General features: G+C 38.8%; 2 protein-coding genes across 2 annotated transcripts in view; one reads left to right on the top strand and one right to left on the bottom strand.

Annotated features, from left to right (window-relative positions):
• Nucleotides 1-7,818, bottom strand: part of myo10 (myosin X) — a 119,860-nt gene extending 112,042 nt beyond the window's left edge. The window contains exon 1 of the mRNA XM_033982865.2: nt 7,434-7,818. Coding sequence (XP_033838756.1) covers nt 7,434-7,454 — 21 coding nt within the window. The 5' untranslated portion in view covers nt 7,455-7,818. The remainder of the gene's footprint in view (nt 1-7,433) is intronic.
• Nucleotides 7,819-15,575: 7,757 nt separating this feature from the next.
• The window catches only part of basp1 (brain abundant, membrane attached signal protein 1), a 44,210-nt gene continuing 42,525 nt past the window's right edge, over nt 15,576-17,260 (top strand). The window contains exon 1 of the mRNA XM_033982900.2: nt 15,576-15,729. The gene's annotated coding sequence lies outside the window, so the exon portion shown is untranslated. The remainder of the gene's footprint in view (nt 15,730-17,260) is intronic.

The raw sequence follows: 17,260 nt of genomic DNA, 5'->3' as shown, positions 1-17,260 counted from the left end.
AAACATCCTGCAATCGATTGTTTTCACAGAAGCAAGCGATTTTCTAGCTGCTTGCTCCGTGGTGGGGTCAAAAACAGGCACAAAGTTTACATTTTCAGCTAAATTGCAATTACTAGGATTACTAAGATTTGTAATTTAAAAAAAAGTCCCAAAAGCAGATTCTGTGTTTGAAGTTACCGACCAAATAAATGTAGCGTGCCATTCAAAGCTGTGACGTTTATTTGTACTATGGAACTTTTCTCCATGGAGGGTCTGCCATCAGCCCGTCTCCATGGAGATGTTCTTGTTTTGCCTAGAATAGACCGCAGTATGGCATTTAACCTATCTTTCATGCATTTATTTTATTTCATAAAAATATCTTGGAAAAAAACTGAGCTGGCTCGCCTTTCCACAGATCTGGGGTCTTATTTAAGAAACCTAAGTACACAAATGTGACACACTGCCACAACAACTCTGAATTTTGCGCGTTGGGGGTTTCAAAGATGAGGCAGAGGCGACCTGTGCTCAGAGAAACAAGGAATTAGCAAATCTGAGGAAGTTTGTGGAAGTTTTTGTTTTGTTCTTACAGATGATTTTAGAAAGAATTTGATGTAAAATTTTATAAATGGCCTGATCTGGAAAAAATAAAACATGAACCTGTGGACAATTGCACAGAAAGATCGGTCAAATGTAGAAGACAAATGCATGGAAGAATGGGTTAAATACAGAGAATAAATGCATTGAATGATGGGTTGAATGCAGAGGACAACTGCATTAAATGATTGGTCAAATGTAGAGGAAAAATGCATGGAAGGATGGGTCAAGTACAGAGGACAAATGCATGGAAGGATGGGTCAAATGCAATGTTTGTCAGTTCATATTTCTGTCTTTTTGTCAGTTCTTCTGGGCATGTTTCAAATGTAAACTTTGAACAGAATCCTCTTATTAAAACATAAATCACAAATTTAATTGCAATGTCTGTCAGTAAAATCATAACTATATATTTTTCACAAATGTTTTAGCCCAATTATGAAGCTGGGAAACGGAGTGAAGCAGAAGGGTTACTCAGAGCACTTTTAAATAATTACTTAAGTCAGTGTAACTCCTTCTCCGTGTAATTTCTCACCATTAAATTTGTCAGTCATCTATTCCGTCTTGGTTTGTTTCGGGTGGTACGTCTGTATTTCCTGACTCATGATTGGGCGAGGTGATCTTTTGAATATAAACTACGCCGTGACACCGTTTCCTCATATCGTCAGCCGTGCTCCAGCCGTTGCAGCTTTAACTCTGACGAATCAACTTTTGAACTGGGCCCTAAGCCGCAGACACACCTTTGTTGTGATGATGTGTGTGCCAGGTAACGGCTCTGAAAGTCTCACTTACAACATCGCTCACGGCCGATAAGACGTGGGAACGGGGCCAACAGAAATGCCCGCCGGAACTCTCTGGAATAACTCGTGTGAAAATGACAAATGGATGTAGTTGTGGTTAAGCAGGTAATGTTTATGGTACTCCCATGAGGTAATCACTCTCATCATAACAAGAGCGCTCCAAGTCTGCAGAGGTTAATATGAATAATCACAACTCTAAAATACATGTGTCTATAACAAAGACAGGAGCATTAATAAAGGACAAATGTACAGATGGATGGGTCAAATGCAGAGGAAAAATATCTGAAAGGATGGGTGAAATATAGAGGATAAATTCCTGAAAGGATGTGTCAAATGCAGAGGATAAATGCATGGGAGGATGGGTCAAATGCAGAGGAAAAATGCATGGGAGAATGGGTCAAATGCAGAGGATAAATGCATGGAAAGATGGATCAAATGCAGAGGACAAATGCATGGGAGGATGGGTCAAATGCAGAGGATAAATGCAGACGACAATTGCATGGAAAGATTGGTCAAATGCAGAGGATAAATGCATGGAATGATGAGTAAAATGCAGAGGACTAATGCATGGAAGGATAGGTCAAATGTAGAGGAAAAATGAATGGAAGTATGGGCAAAATGCAGAGGATAAATGCATGAAAATATTGGTCAAATGCAGAGGACAAATTAATGGTATGATGGGTCAAATACAGCAGACTAGTGCATGGAATGATGGTTCAAATGTAGAGGACAAATGCATGGTAAGATGGGTCAAATGCAAAGGGCACATTTCTGTGGGGAGTATCTAGAATCAAGAGGAGCTAGCTGGAAGACTGTTTTCCACACTGTGCCTACTGCAGTGAGTTACACAAACTATTTACCTTATGTACAATATAAACTCACCTCCTTTGTGAGCCCCAGAGCAGAAATATGAGAAAATATTGTATGTGTTCCCTTAGTCAACGTTCCTGACATTCCCAAAAGTGCCTAACATTCCCAAAAGTCCAGATCTACTTCCTGGTCCAGTGGCCTTTTTCCTTTAAGACTGAGCTCTTTGTTTCAAACCGTGATCCACTGGCACATGCAGCCACTGATATCTGACTCCACTGTGCCACTCACTCTCTCTCTTTCACTCTCTAGCCCTTCTTTTCTCTCCATCACCTCTCTTTGTATCACTCATTCTTTCCTCGTTGGCCTCTCTCATTCCCCCCTTTTCTCTCTTTCTTTTTGTCCACTTTTTCTCCATCCCTCATTCTTTCTGTCTTTCACTTTCCTTGTCTTTCTCTCTTCATTTCTCTCTCTCTACCCTTCCTTCTCTTTGTCTCTCTCTCCAACCATCTCGTTCTCGCTTTCTCTCTTTCCTTTTAGTTTGCTCGCTTGCTCTCTGTCTTTCCCTCCTCTCTTATCCCCCTTCTTTCTCCTTCTGTCTCTTTACCTCCTCTCTCTTTCCCCGTTCTTTCTACTTCTCTCTTTTTACCTCCTTCTCTCTTTGTGTCTCTCTAACATTCCTCTCTTTCTCTCACTCTCTCTGGGTCTCTCTTTCTCCTTTAAATTCGCTCTGTTGCTCTCTGTCTTTACCTCCTCTCTCTATCTCCGTTCTTTCTCATTCTCTCTCTCTTTACCACCTCTCTTTATCTCGCTCTCTATCCCTCTCTCTCTGTCTCTCTTTCTCTTTTATTCACCCTTTTCTCCTTCTCTGATGGCCTCATTCGCTTTCTCTATCCCTTTTACATTCGCTCACTTGCTCTCTCATTGCCTCCTCTCTCTATCACTTCTTCTTTCTCTTGATCTCTCCATTTGTCTATCCCTTCTTCCTTCTCGTTTATGTTTCTCTATCTCTCTACCTCTAGTTCTCACTCTACCGCTTCTCTATCCTTCCTACTCTCTCTCTCTATCCCCTTTCTTTCTTTCTTTCTTTCTTTCTTGTTTTTTTCCTGTCTCTCTTATTGCTCTTTCTTTCTATCTTCCTTTTCCCCCTTTCTCTCTCTTCCTCTCTCTATATCCCTCCTTCTCACTTCCACCCCTCCTCTATCCTTCCTTCTCTCCAGATGTAGTCGTCATGAGACCGACTCAGCAAAAGAAAAGGGAAAAAAATCAACAAGCTCCTCCATGTTGAACTTTGACCTCTTCCTGGATTTTAGAGCCGGCCAATCAGATCACAGGAAGCTTCTTTTTTTTTTTTTCAAACATAAAGTCATAAACGCTGCGACCGTTAAGGAGCAGAGGATAAACCGGTTTGGAATGGTTTTAAAATGTGGTTTGGAGCTACTAGTTTTTTCGATGTTGTGTCAATAATGCAAAGATAAAATAGAAGATAGAACTAAAGATAGAGTCGATGATTAGAGGTCTGGATTTAAGGTGGTATTGTAAATTTAGATCTTAAAAGTCAGCAGGATATCAACTGTACATGTTGTAACCATAGACTGTAGGTATATAAATGGACATAGCTAACCTGCTAGCCGCCGCATTCCAAATAGAAAGAGAGCATGGGCGCTCTTCCAGCTCTATCGACTCTGGCTCCAGTTCACTTTACACTGAAAAACTATCGCCCCTCTCTCTGTAACTGCCGTTGTCAGGATCGTCATTTTGGTCTTAAAATGCTCGTATTTACTCGCGCTGCATGATCCTGGTATTTATGAACATTAATAACGAACAAACCGGGCACCTTTTTTCCTCAAGGTCACTCCCGTTAGTGTTAGCAACAGGTGTGATTGACAGCGTTGCTAAGTGACTACTCCCTGCTAAACCAGCGGTGTGCACGTAAAGGGGCGTTACCTACAACAGCCTCGCTCCGGATTGGCTTTTTCGTTGCTAAGATACTTGGTTGTTGTATATTGATACTTTGCAACTGATGTCATCAACATTCCCGTTAACTGTGGGCACTGCTATGTCTGATATTTTGTTAGACTTTAATCTGAGCTTTATTTGAACACAGTCTGACCAGAAAGAGCTGAATTAGGTGGAACCAGAACGTATGAGGAGGCAGGTGAGTTGATTTGTACTGTTAATCAAGTCTCTCACAGCAAATAAAATTACAGTCACAAGCTAGCTAGCATTAGCCAACAGTTTTTCAGTTTGTCACTTTCACCTTTATTGTTGAAAACAATCAGACTCCTAAACAGGGCTAAATCCATTTTGTATTTTATCTTGACTTTTCAGATGATCTTGGCAACGTTTGCTAATGTGTGTATTGTGTCACCATGGTAACTGCTGAACATTCCACCATAGACATACATGCAAAACACCTCCAGCGCGATGGATAATAAACTTATACCCATTCAAAACCAAAAGTGCTAACAAAAACAGTACTATACGGTCACTTATTCCACTTCTTTACACTTATTCCACTTCTTTACACAGTATGATTGTAACAGAAGCTCTTGCGATATTGACAATAATGGGCTGGCTGAGTTCCACCTTAAAAATGTCAGACTTTTAAGCAGCCTACCCTGTAATAAATAGATAGATCAGCATTTTGCTTACTAAGCTTAAAAAGAAATTGACAAAAATGATTAAGACAGTTAGCTGGCAGGCAAACACACTTAACTAGAGACCACTTTTTGAACCGAAAAGTGGTTCAAAAAGTGGCCTGAGGGATGTACTTTGGTCATGTCAGGTTTAACTTTAAGCTTCTCTCACCAAATTTTGGACAATTTGGGGCAAAGTTCAAATTTCGAAGATCCTCTCGATGTCTACTGGTGCACATGCTTTTTATTTTCACTCAGAATCAAATTTGTACTTGGCTCTCTTAGTTTTGCAGTATGTTTTAGGCTGTTTAGTGATGCTTTTAGTAGCACTTGGGGCTGGCAGTTGTAGTAAAGTCATCATTTCATTAACTTTCACTCGAATCACAATATTGCAGTTTTAATACACTTGTTGCTCAATATGGAAAATACAGTAACACAAAAGTAATAGTGACATATTTACACATGATTAGAAAACTAATAATAATTGGCTATAACAATGTAGCAACTCAGCATCTTTAGTAGCTATAAACAACAACAGAACTTTACCTTTAAGAGGCTTTTAAGTCCGCAAACACAATATTATGCACTGTAACAATAATACACACATTCAAAAATACTTCATAAATCAATCATAATTTGTTTATATTGATATTTTGCAGCTGATGTTATCAACATTCCCTGGGGGCGATGCTAACTAGAGGCACTGCTATGTCTGAGGCTTTGTTAGACTTTAATCTGAGCTTTATTTGAACACAGTCTAACCAGAAAGAGCTGACTTAGTTGGAACTGCAACAGATAAGCTGATTTGTGCTGTTAATCAAGTCTCTCACAGCAAATGAAATTACAGTCACAAGCTAGCTAGCGTTAGCCAACAGTTTTTCAGTTGGTCGCTCTCACCGTTTTTGTTGAAAATCAAACACCTAAATAGGACCATGAATGCTCGTATTGATCACAGGCTTCTGAAAATGTGTTTGCTAATGTGTGCATTGTGTCACCATAGTAACAGCTGAACATTCTACCATAGACTTACATGTACAACACCCCCAGCGAGAAGGATCAATATGGTGTCTAATAAACATCTACTCATTCAAAACCAAAAATGCTAACAAAAACAGTGTTATCATCACAGGAAAACCGGGAAAACAACTGGGACCCGCACCAGGACTAACCCAGGACTAGAACAGAAAACAGAACAAACTTGACCGTAGTCTATCTCCTTGCACATTTCAAATCAGTGAGAACCGGAAGTGCGCCGAACTCCACTTTATCTTTACCCATTCAACAAGTCCCAGAGCTGACAGGGTCCAGACTCAGAGCTGAGCTAAGAATAGGTTTAACATTACAGGGCTGCGTTTTCTTCAGAGGAGCAGAGGAGAGGTGCGGAAATGCCTCAAACCCGGGGGGACCACCTCTTTTTTACGTTCATGCGGTGCTAGTAGAGCTGCGTACAATTGGCAGAGTCAGGTGTGCAGATATGTTGTGGGATGGTGTGCTTTTGTTTTTGTATTCACCAAAACAAAAGTCACAGGAGAGATGCTGGTGCCAGGTTTGAGCATACTGGGAATATAGATTAAATGCATATGGATAAATGGACAAAAAATATTACCTAGAGTCCCTTTGTTCAAATACTATTATGAAAACAACATACACCATATATAGTACAGATATAAGAAAATGTGTGTTATTTATTAAAGGGGTAAATGAGTAAAATAAATATATAATGAAGAGTTTGTTTGTATTTTGATAATCTGATATGCAAAAAAGTGTTATATTTGATTAAATCTGGTAAAAACACACATTTTAAACATGCAATTTTAATGCAGTTTAAAACTAGAGTGAAAATCCACCTTTTCTCCTTGGCATTTAATACTAGCTACACAGAACATCTTGGTGTTTTATTGTACTTTTCCTATGCATCATGTTATCTGTGTATCTTGGGTTTTTTTGTGAAGCACATTTGTCAGCTGATTGTGCTATATAAAGAAAGTTGAATTGAATAGAATTTTGCCTTAAGTCTTGTAGCCTCATGTAGCTTTTATGAATAATTATACCAAAGTACGGTTATTTTTGTAGGCTTATGAATAGTTAGTGTCTACATTTCCAAAAAAATCTTGACAGATAGAGATAAAATGCAGTTTGTGAGGGTCCACAGGGTCACAAAGTCATTGTCAAATATTTTTTTTAAAGCTGTATTTTGTTCCTTTGTCCTGTTGGTGTTCATTCATACAAACATGTTCATATTATAACTCAGGTGCAACAAGGTCCCATAGGCTTTAATAAATGTACATCATTTTTAGAACAATGTGATACAATGAACAATGAAATGTTCAGATTATCATGATGCAGCAGGAATTAAAAGTCTCCATAGCTCAAAATCAATAATCCCCAATGATAATGTAATAACCAAACGCATCAAACTGAATTGTTGTTGACTTTTAGCACTCTCCCACCCCCTCTTTAGCCTAATAATAAACACAGTAGATGAGAAAAGTGAATATAAGATCGTAACCAAAACGCACAGGGTTCAAAGTTTCAATGAACCAGCTTTACACCTATTTGGCACCAGTTTTACGCGCAGAGCCAAGCGCGTAATGCTGTGAATGGAGCTGCGTCTTACCTCCGTGAAGAAATTATCCATCGCCTCGTTATTGTAATCCCAGGGGATCCAGAGCGCGCTCAGAGCCGCTCATGTGCTTGGTGTCAGTCCCCAAAAGATCCCACAGTCCGCGGTAAAGAGCGTGCGCGCACAGTTGACGCACAGCCAGCGCTCAATGCAACTACAGTAAGCGCGTATATGTCTTTTGTTTCATCGGGTTTTCTGTAGCGCACTGGGGAAAAAAAGTTGAAAATCCAATGAAAAATGTGTCCAAAACGTGCCCCAAAGCGCGCTGCGTCCTCGCCGTGTCCTCCTCGACCTCCCGTAGCGCGCTCAGCTGTACTTTGTTTTGTTTTCGGACACTTTTGGAGTTGTTTTGGGGGAGAAACGTGCCACTCTTCAGTCTGGAGAGCGGCCGGTGTGAAGCAGGGAGTCCTCGCTCAGTTTGTCCCAGTCACACACACACTCATACACACACACACACACACACACACACACACACACGTGCGCGCGCAGAGGCACAAACCCACACGCGGCGTAAAGCCAAGTCCCGCCCCTCTAATCAGCTGGCCCCTCCCACTTAAGCGGTACCAGTTGCGGGAGAGTCTCACGTGCTCCTCCTGCTGTCAGTTTGCGTCAAGTTGTCACGTTAGAAAATAAACTTTGAAAGAGTTTAATGTTTTTTGTTGATTTGTCTCTTGGGGGCGTTAACCAATAACCCAAAACTAAAATGTAAGTAACTGTCTGGTTCACACTGTTTCCACATTCAGAGTACAATAATTCAATAATAATATAAGAGGGAAATTCCAGTGTTGCAATATACAGTTCAGGAACAGCAGGAGAGTAAAAATATGCAATGCAAAATCAAGATAAATAGTTTTTGTTTTGTTTTTTAAAAAAAAGGCTAAATCTATCATAGCACTGGGCAAGTAAAATAAAATATAAGGCTACACAAACATGAGTTACTTAGTGAATGCATTTTGCCATCTGTACTTTTAAACACAGGTGAGTAATACTCTGATACATTTACTCGAGTAAAGAAATTGCACTTTTCAGAATACTTTTCTAGCAGCATACTTTTACTCCTACATAAGTTTTTTTTTTTTTAAGTTGAAGTAGCGGTGCTCTTAGTTGAGTAAAAGTCGTGGTTCCTCTTCCCACTGTCAGTAAGTCTACAAGTGTTTGTCACTTAACTTTATGTCGACAATATGAAATGATTTAAACATTTGTGTTTCTTGCAGCTCCTTCAGATATGGTTTAGTTTGTCTCATTTTTGCATCTGTCCTTTAAAAATACCAGATTTGTGCAGTATTTAATGTTTTGCTCTTTTATTTACATGAACATCAAATTATAAATACATCCCAACAGTTACTCTTTAAGTTACTCTTACTCAGTGGTGGAACGTAATGAAGTAAAACTAGTACTGTACTGTACTTAAGTAGAATTTTTAGATATCTCATATCTGTACTTTATTTTAAAGAGATACCTTTTACTTTTACTTTCTGCTTGTCTACATTTCTGAACTTGACTGAAAAGTAAGCATATTTGTTATTATTGTGTGAGACCTTCTAAAAAGGCTGAGGGTTTATTTAAAATATGTTTTTAATTTGAGCAAACAAAAATATACAGAAAAAAAACAGCTGGAAAAAAATATCGACTCAATTGTTTCTGTTGAACAAAATTTAGCTGAAAACTTTATCAAATTCACTACATTTGAAGCTTTATTTGACCTCAAAACATGTGCAAAATACTTTTACTTTTTTACTCTTGAAGCACATTTTTAAACAGGTACTTAAACATTTTTACTTTAGACCTTTTCATGTGATACTTAGCTTTTACTTGAGTATTTCTTTGCTCTAGTATCTGTCCTTTTACTTAAGTAACAAAACTGAGTACTTCACCACTGCTCTTACTTAAGTAGTGGTGTCTTTTCTTTTTTACTTGAGTTATTTCTTGGACCACTACTTTGTACTTTTACTTGAGTGATATTATTTTGAAGTAACATCACTCTTTCTTGAGTACAGTTTTTCATGATTCTACCCATCTCTGCTTTTAACATCTCTTACAACAAACAAAATTTGCCATACCATGATGATGAAGAGTTACATAGTGCAGCTTTAAGTAGCACATTCATTTTTAAAGTATTCATTAAAGGTCATTTGCTGTTTTAATAACAATAGATTTTTTCATAGGTCATAACTGTAGTCGTTACAGTGTTGATGCTGGTGATGTAGTTTTGGAGTCACAGCTGCCCCAGTGCCAGAATGATGGATGTGTGGCAGCCATCAGAGGAGTAGACAGAGGGGGACAAAGAGGTCTGTGGTCCCGGGCCACAGGGTTTTAGGGGCCCATGAATTGGACCATCATTTTATTCATTTATATTAGAGGGGGGCCCATATGAGGCTTCTTGCTCCGAGCCCCAAAATTTCTGTCAACGGGTCTGGCTGCCATTTTGTATTTAATTTAAATGGGCACAATTAGCAAAGAGTGTAATTATCATAATGACATAGTGACATAATTTCTTCTGCACAGGAAAAATAAATCCTCTTTTATAATGTAAAAAGCTGCTAACCCTGTAGTATAGACCTCTTAAATTCCACACACCTTCACTAGAATCATCTGGATAATTTCCTCCTTTGAATTGCCAATCTCTACTGAACTAAAGGTAAAACGTAGCTGTTAACTTGAAAACTACCACTTCATGACATCACAAGGTGGAACAGAACATTTTGAGATTTGGAAATGTAGACAATATAATAATAAAGTGTTACTCAAACATGTGTAAATGAAACAAAACACAACTCCAGGTCTGTTTTTGAGGATGTAACAACATTATAACATGACTTAAAGCTCACAAGAATCTATTTTGCGTAATATAGGACCTTTAAATAGTCATAATTACAATTTTACAGGAAACACAATACTTTTAATGACAAATTCTCTGGTTTTATGATACGGTAGTGAGTAATATCTATGTGTCAAAAGCTCGCGTGTCTGGGCAGTGCAGATGAGATTAGATTAAATTCATATTTGAACAGTGTTACTCGTCTGCAGGCTCTGACATGCACCTGACTCCGCTCCTGACGCGGTTTCCCATCAGCCCCTGGGAGCGGCCCTCACTCATCCTCATGCATAATATTGCTGCTGGCGCTGGTCCAGATTACCCTAAAAGACTTCTAGGTGAGAGGTCAAAGGTCACACAGGTGAGAGAGGTTCACCGGGTCATGTTGAGGCTCACTGAATTGCAACATGCACAATAAACACACACACAGGTTGGGTTTCTATGCATTGTATTAACTTATATTCATTTCCTCGAGGCTTATCATAATCTTAAAGTGATAGTATGGAACATTCTAGAGGTGGAAATTCAGCTGCACGATTCCAGCACGAAACAGAAAGTTAAAACTATTCTTCGGAGGGAACATTGTCCTTAGAGATAAATATGTTTTACGCCATACTGTGGAATATTAAAGTCAACAAATCAACAACATCTCCATGGAAACAAGCAGGAGGAGGCCGTTCTTCAGGTCAGGAGATAAAACCCCACACGGAGTAAGGGCACATTTTTCAGTGCGATAAAAATATCCCAAATGAAAGAACATACTTTTTATTTTAGGACATAGAACGTACTTTTTTAAGTTACATACTATGGCTTTAACACTAGTCACTACTTGCCTGACCTAAACTCTAACCTTAACCCATATCTGAACTTTGAAGATACTGTATTATGCAAAAATTGATTCTTGTGTGATTTAAGCCATGGCAAGATAAGGCAAGTTTATTTGTATAGCACAGTTTGTACACAAAGTAATTCAAAGTGCTTTACAGAATAAGAAAGACATTAATATCACACAAATCAAAACATAAATAATCACAAATAATCATCATAAAATTAACATTAAAACAGAAGAGTGCAGAATAAAATCCTTTCAGTCATATGCACAGCTAAACAGAACAGTTTTGAACCTGGATTTAAACATTGTCTAAGTAGAGGCCTGTCTCACATCTTCAGGAAGATTGTTCTAGGTTTTAGAGAGTGACTGGAGGTGGCTGCCGACACTTTCTCTTTGTTTCTGTGGGCCAAAGATGATGACTTTAGTCTTGTATGAGTTTAGCTGGAGAAAGTTGTTTTCCCTCCACACACTGATCTGTTGGATGCAGTGGCAGAGTGAATCCACTGGTCCATATTCACCTGCTGCAGTGAGACAAAGATGTTATAATGCTGTTACATCATCAAAAACATGTCTGGAGTTGTGTTTTGTTTCATTCATACATTTGTGTAACCCTTTATTGTCTGTCTACATCTCCAAAGCTCAAAATGCTCTGTTCCACCTTGTAATGTCATGAAGTGGCAGTTCTCGAGTTAATAGCTCCTTTTACGTTTAGTTTAGTACAAACTGGCAATTTCAGAGCTGAAATTATCCAAATGAGTCTAGTTAAGGTGTGTGGAGTTTAAAAACACAGTGCAGCACTTTTAGCCTAAATATGCAGTTTTGTGTGTTAAACATGTGTGAATGAAACAAAACACAACTCCAGGTCTGTTTGTGATGAGGAAACATTATAACAGAGATCAGAAAATAATAACAGAGATTAGAATGTAATGTAATACGGGCCCTTTAACATTTGAGAAAACGTGTGTGTTAAACATGTGTGAATGTAACAAAAGACAACATGGTGTATGCTTCTGATGAGGAAACAATGTTATAACATAGATCAGAACAGCATAATATGGGCCCTTTAAGGCATGTTGTTGATGTAATAATAAAGGATTTACGTCATGGGGACTTGAATTTTGTCCTCACATGAGAGACACATTACCATGATGTGAGTGTACAGATCATAATCGGATCAACTCCAAACCACACAAAAGCCACAGCCCATAATGAGAACAAGTAGTTTTAACCATATCCTCAAAATATTGTCAGTTCAGTGTAAAGGTGTAAGAGAGACTGCGTAGAATGCTCCACAGTGTAGCATTAATCCAACATCTAACATGCAGCTATTCAGTTACAGGTGTTGCTCAAAAACTTGAAAAACATGCATTCTAACTGTGAGTGGGGTAGCCGCTCCATAGATCTGACCTGTAACTTGGCTGATGGTGCCACCACCTTGTCCCGTTGCACCGCACAGTGAATTGTAAAAGTAGCTGTTTGAAAAATAATTGTTGAAAAAGAACCAGGAAGTAGTTTGTTTAGTTCTTTATAAAGAGCACTCTAAAACCTTTCATTTAGGGGGTTTTGAATAGATTTTTTCCCTTGTATTGATGTAAATTTACTCAATGACAGTGGAAAAAATAATGAAATAATTTCAGTAAAATCTAAAATATATATAAATACATAAAATAAAAAAATTGAAGCACTGAAATTCTACATGAAACATAGAAATAGCAATTTTTCAGAGTAATTGTTGTGATTAGACTTGCTATCAAAATGAATGTCATCCACCTCTAACCCCTAAACCCTAACACTACCCTGACCTCAGCTAGCCCTAACTTTAACCCTTAAACCTACCCCTAAACCAAGTTTAAGCCTAACCCTACACTACCCTAACCTAACCCCTTACCCTAATCTTAACCCCTAACCCTAACCCCTAGCAAAAAAATGAATTGGACAAATCATTGTAAGAATGAAGATGTTTCACTGCTCATCCAAGCCACTTCTTCAGTTCTGATGTAAATGTAGTGATTCATGGTGGAAAAAATAATTTAATCATTTCAGAAATATCATACATATACATATATATATATATATATATATATATATATATATATATATATATATATATATATATATATAATATATATATATATATATATATATATATATATATATATATATATATATATATATAAAATAAAAAATAAGCACTGAAATTCTACATAGAGGGTCTAACCCAGACATGGGCAAACTACGGCTCGGGGGCCACACATGGCCCTTTGGCCTTATTAATCCGGCCCGCCAAACTAGACCAAGTTACATTAAAATAAGGGTAAACCTTTTCAACAAGTTGTTGGCATCTTTTGGCACTTGATAAAACTGATTGTGAGTTTTTCTGCTGTGTTTATTTAACTGAGGTTTAATAAATTCATTATTAATTTAATTAATGCATTTGGAAAACAATTTGTACAATAAGTCTTGCATATTCATGCTTTGCTACATGTTACAGGTCAAATCACTAATGTAATATATACATCTGTATATCCTGACTCGGCCCCTCTGTCAAATTTCTGATCCCTTACTGTACCCTAACCCTACGCTAACCCCTTACCCTACTCTAACCTCTACCCTAAGCCTAACCCAGTCTGTCCAGGAGCATGACCATTTGAGAGAAGACTGATATCTGAACATTAAAATAATCGTAGAATCCCATGCATTTCAGATGTAAATGAGAGGTTTTGGAGGAGCTACTGGCCAAAAAACACAGACTTATGTTTCTTTGATGAGAAGTGTCAGAGTGGAGTTTACAGGTCAATCAGAACATGTTCCTCACTCATGGTTCAACATAAGTTACATACTGTGACTTTAGAATAAAATAAAACGCCCATTGTTGTGATTACTTTGTGAATTGAAATCCCCATGTTTTTAAAAGACCAGAAGATCATTTTAACTGTGAGAAGATTGAGGTAATTACAACTGTGATACCAAATGGCAGACAGTTTAAAATGATCTTTTAAATGTTGTCAATAAACAAATCGACTTAATATATTTGAACCAATAACCAATAATAATGAACCCAGACTTTTGGATAAAGCTCTGATGGAAACTTGATACAGGTATTCTACAGGGTATTCTAGTTTGACTTGGCATTTGGTAACTGGACAAATTCTCCCATCTTTCCCCAAACAGGAAGAGGAAGACACAGACTTCCTGTGTTTTGACTTTTCAGATGTTTGATAAGTCAGATCAGTTTCATGGAAATGCTCCTGCAGTGTCTGTGTGTTTGTAGCCAAACAACACGTCCACTGCAGCGTCTCCGCTCCCTGTATGAAGAATAAACACCAAATACTAGAAGAAGTGTTCATGCCAATGTCAGAGGACAAAATTCATAAACAGGAACTCGCTTCAGGCCTTGTTATGGTGCAACATGAAACAAAGAATAATTATATAAACTGTGATAGAATACAAATACAGGCATGCATTAAAAGTTCTAAATATACAGTAGAGCAGAACAACACAATGCAAAAGCTGTGAGTGCCAGTAGATTCATTATAGTTCAGGTAAGTTGTTTAAAGTGACCAGTGTTATAAAATGTTAATGTATTCAACATCAAAGGGGGAACTGTTCTTGTGGCAAGAGGTTCTGGTCTGAGTGGACTGTAGCCTCCTGCCCGAGGGGAGTGACTCAAATAGTCCATGTCCAGGGTGACAAGGGTCAGCTGTGATCCAACCTGCTCCCCCTGAGTCCTGAAGATGTACAGCTCCTAGAAAGAAGGGTTCACCTCTTCAAAGTGCTCAATGCTCTGCAGTCTGGGTCTGTCCCTGGCAGTGTCCGGTGTACCCTGTCACTTCTGTAGCCACTGCTGCCCTGGGGCAAACTGACAAAAGCAAGGCTGACAATCTGAGCCATTGGCCCACCTGGCAAGCACCAATCACTTCAACACTTCAGCACAAAGAAACAGCTTTTTGTTTATCACAAGTTCATATAATGCATCAGTCATGAGTCATGAAGGGTTGTGGTAAAGTTTTCTGAATACATTTAGATCCAGATGTCTATGAGAAACTGCAAAGTAAAAGGCTGTTATCTCAAAATGCATTTTCACACCGTGACAAAAAACATATATTATTACATACATATTATTGTTCACTTGTTCACAGTGAACAGCAGAGGGCGCGCTGGGGCAACAAACTGTATAAATCCACACGCGGAGACCAGAGGCATGGCTGTCAGTATAACAAAGCAAACAGAAAATACATGAACTTGGACACAAACCGCAAACATGACATTACGCTGCTAAAATATCACGTGACAAAAGCTTTGAGGCTTAAAATATTAATATAATAAACTATTTTCATAAAATCACAATTACGCACGAACAACCCAACACCCCACACACTTGTCACGTCTACAACTCAACTTACTCTGGATTTGACATGATTTTTTTTTTTCTAACTCTATCAGCACGTGCACGAGCAGGGAGCGTGCGTGCGTGCGTTGGAGTGGGTGCGCGCGCAGAGGCAGGCAGAAACCGAGAGACGGGCGGGCATCAGCGGTACAGGCAGCTGCAGCAGCATCAGCGGAGGAACCACAAACCGCGGAGGAAAGCCACTCGAAGCCGAGGGGGACAGTGCAGGACGCAGCGTACAGCCACACGCCAGACGGTGAGCCATGTCCGTGTGTGCGTAATGCGCGTAAAATGCTTTGGAGACGGTTTTTGGGTGGGTTTATTGGCTATGAGCGCTTCTTTTGTCTTATTGAATACCCACAGCAAAGACAAAGCGTGCTGTAAAATGATTTATGGTCGGTAGTTCGATTTCGCACAATTGCGTGATAAAATGATATTACGCATTTGAGTGCTATGGATTATACTGATAACTGTATTGTTTAAAAACTGCCTGACTTCAACAAAATCATGTGTTGGTTTCATTATTTACCATTTAACCCAAAATAAATAAAAGTACATTTGAGATTTTTGAGACTGAAAATGTTTAAATGTCAGTTGCGACCCATGACGTGAACTCCATGAACCATAAAGATGCCGTTTCATGGTGTGGTTCATGCAAGTAAAAAACTGTATGGGTGTAATGGAGATGTGGCCCGTGCACGTCGCGCGCTTGTAGACGGTCCTCACGTGCACGCGCCTGAAAAAGGGGTGTGTTCGGCCTCAGCATCCCGCGCTCGTGCTCCCTCTCCATGCATTATTGATCACAGGGAAAAGCGCGCATCAGTCTATCATATGTGTGCAGTTCATGTGGCCGTGTCTGAGCTGTTCCACGGTTCCTGGGAGAGATATCCACTGCGTTTGGGGAGAGAAATAGTGACATGCTCGTGGTTCTAATATGGTGGATACCTGTGGTTTGAATACAGGGTTTTTTAGTGGTGGAAAAATGGAGGATGTGAAAGAATGGGGCTGTGTTGAGTTGGAGTCTTGGATACAACAAAAAAAAAGACTGAAAAGACTTAAAATTGGAGGGAAATTGCATTAATTTGTAAAAGATTTGATTGTTCGACTGTATTTTCCAGATTTTTGACTCGAAATAGTTGTAAATGGTACGCTACTGAAAAAACTGCGGCAAGCGAGGAAGGTGCTGCTTGCTCTCAGGTTTGATTCCCTGATGCAAAAGCAAATATCAAGCTGTTAGACAAACTGGTGATGGTAATTATTATATCAGTTATTATCATTATGCCTATTGTTACAGCTGTTTGTGATAAATGTGTCGATTTTATATAGCGTTTTTAATAAAGTTACCAGAAATGCTTGCTCATAAGCTCCACAAATGATATGCGATGTATGTTTGTAATGGGGATTGGACCATCAACCTTTGGCTTAGTGGGATAGCTGAGTTAATAGTAACACTTTGGTTGGATTTTGTTTTGTTTTTTGGTAATGCTGTGTAATGTTTTGTTAATGCAGTATTTTACATTTTGGTCCCAGTTTCTATTTATAGTATGTTAAGAAAGAAACACTTAAAGGGCCCAAATTACGCAATTTTTTGATCCTTGTTATAATTTTGTTTTCTCATCACAAACAGACCAAACAGAAAACACTCTGTTCCACCTTATGATGTCATGTGGTGATACAGGAAGTGCTCCACTGTGTTTTTAAACTCCACACACCTTCACTAGAGTCAGTTGGATGATTTCAGCCCTGGATGAATGCATATCTCTACTGAACTAAAGATAAATTGTAGC

This window comes from Periophthalmus magnuspinnatus, chromosome 17 (genome assembly GCF_009829125.3).
Source record: "Periophthalmus magnuspinnatus isolate fPerMag1 chromosome 17, fPerMag1.2.pri, whole genome shotgun sequence".
In the NCBI taxonomy this organism is placed as follows: Eukaryota; Metazoa; Chordata; class Actinopteri; order Gobiiformes; family Gobiidae; genus Periophthalmus; species Periophthalmus magnuspinnatus.
The sequence above is the reverse complement of the archived record's forward strand: the minus strand, read 5'-3'. Positions and strand labels throughout refer to the sequence as shown.